Genomic DNA, 8,450 nt, shown 5'->3' on the forward strand with positions numbered 1-8,450 from the left:
TTCCATTGACCGACTAAAGGCTCGATTCGTGGCTAAAAGTTTTAACCAACGCCTTGGTGTTGATTATATGGAAACTTTTAGCCCAGTGGTAAAACCAGCTACCCTTCGCCTAATTCTCTCTAGTTGTTTCTCATGGGTGGTCCCTACGTCAACTCAACATTAATAATGCCTTTCTTCAAGGCACCCTTTCTGAAGAAGTTTACATGTCTCAACCACCTGATTTTGTTAACCCTTTTTTTTCCGCATCATGTATGCAAATTGAATAAAGCTATTTATGGCCTAAAATAGGCAAGTAGAGCTTAGTTTGATGAGTTATGTCACTATCTTCTCTCTCAAGAATTTACGCCCACTATTTCTGATCCATCACTATGTCATTTTCTATCACCTAACTCCCTTGTTTTCCTTATTGTTTACGTTGATGATATTATTATTACTAGTCCTAGTGATGGCCACGGTCCGGGTTGGGCCAGTTCCGTTCCAGTTCGATCCGGTTCCGGTTCCATTTAGAACCTGATTCAAACATTCCGGTTCCGGTTCCAAATGGTTCCTTGGCGGTTCATGAGACGGTTCCGGCGGTTCCAACTCGCGGGTCGGGCCATCGGTTCCATTTTTATTTTTCCTTTAAATATAATATAAAAATACTATAATAATGCGGACGTACTTTTGATGATTACTTGATTATTAGCGAAATTCATTGCTTGTCATCGTTATTAAAATATTTACTAAAAAGAATGAAAAAAATAAATTAATAAGAAATGATAAAGATGACTAATAAAGAGGGAGAAAATGGACTTGAACCTAGTACCCGAAGGATATACTAACCTGCCTACGTATCTCGAAGAAATCAAAGCCCACGTAGTTCTTTGTCATACCTTTTATTTGTAGTTGTTGAATGTTGATTGATCGTTGTCCGATTGATCCTATTCGTCTTCGTCATCATCATCTGGTTGGTTAGATGCTTCCGCTGACTCTCCTCCTGACGATGATGCAGATGTATCCATCATCGTCCATAGATCATCATCATCGCCTTGATCATCATCGTTCTTTAGTCCTTGTGTTCGAAGCTCTGCTTGATTCCAAGCTTTCTTGCAAACACATATTTGAATACTATGCGGAGCAAGACGAGATCTCTTTTTGTCTAATACTCTTCTACCTGCACTAAAAGCAGACTCCGACGCAATCGTAGAAGCAGGAATTACAAGGATATCCTTTGCAATTCTCGATAATATGGGAAATTTTATAGATTTTTCTTTCCACCATTCTAAAATATTATAGCTACCTTGGTCAATTTCAAAGTGATGTTTAAGATAATTATCTAATTCTAAATATAAAGTGGAGGTTGAAGAAGAAGATGATCCTACAAAACTATCATCTTGGCTTATTATGTTAGCTATTACGGAATTATAATAAGAGGGACGTGCCGAGACGCTTGCACGCCCAGACGTATCGCGACTTAGGTTATATACACTAGCAAAGTAATCATAAAGTTCTGCTAAAAGTTTTTTACAAGTTCCAACATAATTATGTACATCACTAGGCAGGCGATCTAATGATTGGTAGTAAAATCCAATTACTTTAGTAAAGACTTCTATCTTAAAATATGGGTCTAAAATTGTGCAACTCTATAAATAAAAGGAAAATCAGTAAAATATGTCTTCCACTTGTCCATCATATCTGCAAGAATCGGCTTTAAATATGTGTTAGTATCATCATGCGAAGGTTTAAGAAGATGATAAAAAATAGTAATACATTCACTTATTACTAATTTGACTAAGTGGACGTTTGGTTCGTAAACATATGAAAAAATCTTAGTTGCGTGGTCATACGCTTTTAATATTTTTTGTACACCTACAGCTACTTCCCATGTGTCATCACTTATATAGCTATCTGTACACTCACTATAAAGTTGTGTTATAACTGGACGATAAGCAACCTCTTTTTTTAATAAATCGTGGGTTGAGTCCCAACGTGTAGGAGTATCTAATGACCAATACACTTTTTTAGTTGATAATGGTCACATAATTGCTTATAGCTTCTCTTTACCTGTCCAACTCTAAGCCACTTCACTATATCTCTAATGGGATCTAATAAATCACTTAATTGTTTTATACTTGCTTGGTAAGATAAGCTTACTATATGAGCACAACAACGTACGTGTAATAATTTACCCCAATGATAAAACTAAATGCAGGTTCGTTACACAAAAGTTCGATGCATTTAATGTTGGCTGTTGCATTATCGGTAGAACAACAAAATATCTTATATAATAAGTTCCATTCTTTACATATCTCTATTAATCTGTATTTTATATTTTCACCCGTATGTCTTTCGAGCATTACCTCAAAAGCAATTATTCTTTTTTGAATAATCCAATTTTGATCTATCCAATGTGCTGTTACACACATATAAGCTTCTAAGTGTGGGGGAGCAGACCAAATATCAGTTGTTATGCTAGCCCTACCATTAAAAGATTTAAACATTTCTACTAATTTATAGCGCATTGATTCATATAATTTAATTGTGCGTCGTTTAAGAGTGTTCCTAGGGATTGCTCTATATTGTGGTTGCAAAGTTTTTCTAGTGCAATGCTTGTATGCCCTACTTTCACCATGGTTAAATGGTAATTCATCACAAATTACATATTTAGAAAATTCATAAATCACATCATTACGATTATATTTAAAAGGCATACCTCCGCTGGGAATGTTCCACTGTCGGCTTCCACTTGTGGTCCCACTGCCGCTTGCTGCATGAGTTTCTTTTGTGATTTCATGCTTCTTTGCCAAATGTTTGTTAAAAGATCCCGTACCACCACCTAACACGTATTCACAAAACACAATAAATGAATTTTTAATACATTCTTGATTTATAAAATATGAATATCATGTATGTATAAAAAACTTAAAAAGTATTTACCTCTGGTGAAATTGTATGAAACTAAGGGATTACTCCTTGACTTTCACAAATTTGACAAGTGCATAAGAAAACATCTGGATTGTTGGTTGGTTCTTTTATAAAATACGACCACACATGTGAAACAGCTTTACCACTAGGAGGTGGCATTGCCGGAAAAGGTTGTCTTACTGGTTCATCTTCATCTAAATTTAAATATAAAGACATACTCAAATACCACAATACATAAATAAATAACAATTTAAAATTTAATCAATTTGAAGAATAAAATTATAAAACTAACCGATAGTTTGGAAATTGACTCGTTTACCACGAGCTTGTCTTTGTTGTTGTTGTTGTAGTTGTTCTTCATGTGATCTTGTTGATGACTGTCGAGATCTATGTATCCCAATAGGGGTTGTTGGTTCCTCTTCTTGTTCTTCTTCTTCATCAATTTGTATTTCTCTTTCCACATCTTCTGCATAATCGTGTAATTCTTGGTCGTACCCTTCTGGATAATTTGGTTCATAATTATAATAACTAATCGAAGGTGTTGTTGATTTCGACGGAGTTGAAGCGGCCTTTCTTTTGGAGCTAGAACCTCCCAATGATTTTGCCACTTTAGTAACTTTTTTAGAGGGTTTTTTCAAAAAATAAGACATGATAATATTGAAATAATAATAGAATTAAGAAATAAATAATTAATTAATAGACTAATTATGTAATTAACTAAATTAAGAAATAATTAAAAATCTAATTATGTAATTAAGAGAATAATTGCGTAATTAAGTAATTAAGTATAGAGAGTAAGTAGAGAGAGTAGGAGAAGAGATATGTTGTGAATGAAAATGATTGAAAGTGATGTGTATTTATAGTAAAAATCACAACGGCTAGTTAACGGCTCTTTTTCGAACGGTTCCAAAGAACCGCTGGGCCGGTTCACCCGGACCGGTTCCGGTTCCATGGAGCCGTTGGGCCGGTTCACCCAGACCAGTTCCGGTTCCGGTTCCAGCCCGCAGTTCTTAGGTCCGGTTCAAGCAGTACTTTTCCGACGGTTTCACGGTTCCAGCAACTTTTTTTCCAGCGGTTTCACGGTTCCGCGATTCGGGCCGGTTCGGAACCTGTCGCAAATGGTTCCGGTTCCGGGACGGTTTCAAGCGGTTCGGTTCCGGGTAAATAACTTCATTAATTCTCTTGCCTCTCATTTCTCACTCAAAGACATTGGCCAACTATCTTACTTTCTTGGTGTAGAAGTTATTCCACATACTCAAGGCTTATTTTTGTGCCAAAGCAAGTATATTCATGATATATTAAAGTGTGCCAAAATGCTTGAGTCCAAGCTTGCTTCAACACCAATGTCGTCAAACACCCCATTACTTCTAAACCATGGTACACCCTTCCCCAACCCCACCTCCTACAGGGCTATTGTAGGAGCCCTTCAATACTTATCTCTCAATCGACCAGATTTTGCCTTCACAGTAAACAAACTCTCTCAATTTATGCATGCTCCTACAGACCTATATTAGCAAGCTTTAAAACGCTTGCTTCGTTATCTACATGGCTCTTTACGGAAAGGTATTCTTTTACGCAAACAATCACCCCTTCAACTTCATGCATTTGTTGATGTTGATTGGGCCGGTGATAAGGATAACTTTCGCAGCACAACTGGCTACATTGTTTACTTAGGCTCTAATCCCATTGCTTGGAGTTCAAAACGACAGAAAACATTAGCTCACTCCTCTACTGAAGACGAATTCAGAGGTGTTGCTTCGACTACTACCGAACTTGATTGGTTGATATCTCTTATGTCCGAGTTAGGTTATGCTTCCACTATCACTCCTACTATCTTCTGTGATAACTTAAGTGCTACTCACTACTTCGCTAATCCAGTCTTCCACTCAAGAATGAAGCACTTAGCAATTGATTTTCACTATATTCGTGAGAAAGTTCAAAAAGGCACTCTTTGTGTTACTCACATTTCAGGAGACGATCAACTTGTCGATGCTCTCACCAAACCCCTTCTACGACCTCGTTTTCACCATCTTCTTTCCAAAATTGGACTAATACATAGACCGTCCATCTTGCGGGGGAATATTAAGTAAATATATCAAACATATCCTGTGTATTATTCTCACTATCATATCTTTCTAAAAGTTAAGATTTTATTCTGATTGTTATTTTATATTATAAGCTAAGTGTAGCAAGTCAAATATTGTAAATTATATATTAGCTATATATTAGCTTTATTTTAGCCTTAAATCATGGCTATTGTACACTATATATTGTACTACCCAAAGCAATGACAAATTGTCAATTCAATCTTAAACCTTCATAGATTATGGATTAATGACACACAATTAAAGGTTCGATGGTAACCAAGAGGAGTTACTAATCTTTAAAGGTTCATTTATCCAATAATAAATCATCAAAAAAAAAATAAAACAAGTAAATAATAATAAAATAAATTAATTAAAATTAAAATCACAAAACTTCCATCTTATTAAATCCTATTATGTATATGTATTTTCCATTATCGATACATTCTGTACCACAATTCAATGCACCAAATTGTTTGTCAATTTTTAAAATTATTTATTTCCTTTTTCTAGAAAATTTTATGTTTTCTCAATAAATGTTTTTTTCCCTAGATAGAAATATATTTATTTCCTTTTTATTTACAAAAATATTTTTTCTATGTCTAATTAAGCAACAACAATAATTTCTAAGCTTGAAATTAAAAGACTTGTGTTAATTATTTAAATTAATTGATCAGTTTTAATGGTTCATAGCATAAAATTTTCATCTCCTTTTATTATGATTTTCTTCCATCAATTTATTATTATTTTTATTTCAAAAAACTAATTTTTTAGGTTACAAGCAGCTAATAAATTGATACTACCCCTCCGTTTTTTTTGTTTTCCTTATTTATTTTTTGTGCAGTTTTTAAAGCAAATTTTGAACCTGAATATCTCTAAGTATGTATAATAAAAAATTTTTAAAAATATACATGAAGACGAATCTAACGAAATCTTACATGGAAATATTTTATCTTCTTTACTTCATACTATTCCCTCTGTTTTTATATATTCTTTTCAAATAGAATTTACGAATTTTAGTGTCAAACACTGATTATAATTTCTCATCAATCTATATGAAAAAACATATTCATGTGGAATCTTGATAGATTTGTCTCAATATATATTTTTAAATATTAATTTTTAAAAAATTTTTAAAACTTACAAATAAAATTAATTGACTTTTAAGTTTGCATTTCAATCTACACAAAAAATCAATGGGAAGAACTAATAAAAACAAAATAAGACTATATCCATTCTTTTTGTACTTCTCGTTTACATTTTTTGCATATTTTTCAAATTAAATTTTGAGTCTTAATATTTTTAAATGTGCATCATAAAAATTATAAAAAATATATAGTAAAAATGTATACATTAAGACAAATAGAACGAGATTTCATGTAAATATTATATATATATATATATATATATATATATATATATATATATATATATATATATATATATATATATGTCTTAAAAATTTTAATCTAATTTCTCTATCTAAAATAAGTTATTCCAAACTGAAAAAATATTAAAAAACAAAGAAAATATATCTTAAAGTCTTTTATATTTGTCTAGTGAAATATTCTAATTCTAAGCGAAAAAACATTAAAAAAACTAAGAGTATATATAATAAAAAATTGATTTTTGATGGACTTCCCTAATCTATGCACCATTTCAAATTTTAACTCCTCTACTGCTTTAAAATTCTCTCTACTTTTAAAGATAGACCCATAATCCAACGGTTAACAATTAATCATCCTCCTTTCATCCGCTTTCCCCAACCGTTAATTTCTTCAATCTCAACACTTTCTTAAGTGTATGTCCTTTCCACTAGCCTAGAAAACGACCCATTTTTAATTTTGATTGAAATAAATAATAATAAATACCCCAAAAGCTACGTGGCAAACAGAAAAGAAGAGTCTCACCATTTTCCCAATATAAAATATACCCATCTCGTCCACGTTTCTCACTCAAAAAGTATCTCTAGCAGGAGAAAAAGTTTGTTTTAGAGAGGGAAAACATAAAAAAAGCAATGGGGGAGAGATTGAAAGGGTCAGTAAAATGGTTTAATGATACTAAAGGGTTCGGATTCATTTCTCCTTCTGATGGCAGTGATGATTTGTTTGTTCATCAGTCATCTATCCGAACTGAAGGTTTCCGTAGCCTTGGCGATGGCGAAGAAGTGGAATATGAAGTGGCTACTGGTGATGATGGTCGTAAAAAGGCCGTTGATGTGACAGGTCCAAATGAAGGTCCTATTCAAGGATCAACTCGGCGTTCTGGCGGTGGTGGAGATGGTGGAGGCTATGGAGGCGGCGGAGATGGTTATAATGGTGGAGGAAGAAGATCTGGAGGTGGTGGATATGGAGGTGGTGGAGGAGGATGGAGCAGCGGTAGTAATAGTGGAGGATGGAACGGCGGTGGCGGTGGTAGTGGATATGGTGGTGGAGGTGGAGGCGGCAATTGTTACAGTTGTGGTGAGGGTGGCCATATGGCAAGAGAATGTCCAAAAGGTGGTGGTGGAGGCGGTGGAAGTAGGTACGGCGGAGGAATCGGCGGCGGTGGTGGTGGGTGCTACCAATGTGGCGGTGAAGGTCACTTTGCTAGGGATTGTACTAATGGTCGTTGATTAATCAAAAATCATTATATGATCTATTTTGGAGAATATTTTGGGTGTTGAAGTTCTCTCTTAATTGTCATGTTAGTAATATTTTCGGCTATGGTGATTATTAATGTTGTTTGTCGTTGATTTTAGGGTTTATGATGAAGATTAATGAAATGGAAGGGTAGTGTAGTTAATGTAAGTTTTTTGTATTGTAAGACTGTATATTAGAGATCGTGGAAGATATTTTTTCTTTCATGATCTTTAATTAAAATGTCAATACGAATATGCATGAATACACTTCCAATATTTGCTATCTTAAATATTACTTTCTGATATATTTGTTCTAAAATTAAATTTCATTATTTTTTGTTTACTAATCTAGCTATCTTAAATATTCCTAATATTAAATTTCATTATTTTTTGTTTACTAATCTAGCTATCTTAAATATTCCTAATATTAAATTTCATTATTTTTTCTTTAAAATGGAAAATGAATCAAAACATTCTTTTTGTTTGGTATTATTTGGAATGCTTATCCAGAACTCAAACTCAATTACAATTAATATTTTTAAAAACAATTTAATATTATTATCCCAAGTATTTTTGGAATATTATTCATCGGTTAATAACAATATCAAGTCTTAAAAGGTATACAGAAACTGTGTAGCTCAATTAGTCTAGAGTGTCTCTAGAAAAGGCAAAGTTTTAATACAAAATGTGTGAAATTCAAATCCTACAAACTACAAAATTTTTTACATCAAAAATTTTTTACATCAAGCCTTCTAATTATTTGTAATAATATAATATAATAATTATATTTTAATTTCATTCTCATGTTGTCTATTTATTTTTTAAAACACTCCACTTTCTTT

The 8,450-nt window shown here is 33.1% G+C and overlaps 1 protein-coding gene across 1 annotated transcript; it reads left to right on the forward strand.

Moving 5' to 3' along the window:
* Positions 1–6,947: 6,947 nt before the first annotated feature.
* LOC130805223 (glycine-rich protein 2-like) lies at positions 6,948–7,898 on the forward strand. The gene has a single exon (XM_057669901.1). It carries the CDS (start codon positions 7,006–7,008, stop codon positions 7,600–7,602), a length of 597 nt encoding a protein of 198 aa, XP_057525884.1. The 5' UTR covers positions 6,948–7,005; the 3' UTR covers positions 7,603–7,898.
* Positions 7,899–8,450: the final 552 nt, after the last annotated feature.

Source organism: Amaranthus tricolor, chromosome 2, assembly GCF_026212465.1.
Source record: "Amaranthus tricolor cultivar Red isolate AtriRed21 chromosome 2, ASM2621246v1, whole genome shotgun sequence".
NCBI classification, from domain to species: domain Eukaryota; kingdom Viridiplantae; phylum Streptophyta; class Magnoliopsida; order Caryophyllales; family Amaranthaceae; genus Amaranthus; species Amaranthus tricolor.

Coding starts and splice junctions, on each gene's coding strand:
- LOC130805223 (XM_057669901.1), top strand. CDS start 7,006: ATGGGGGAGAGATTGAAAGGGTCAGTAAAATGGTTTAATGATACTAAA.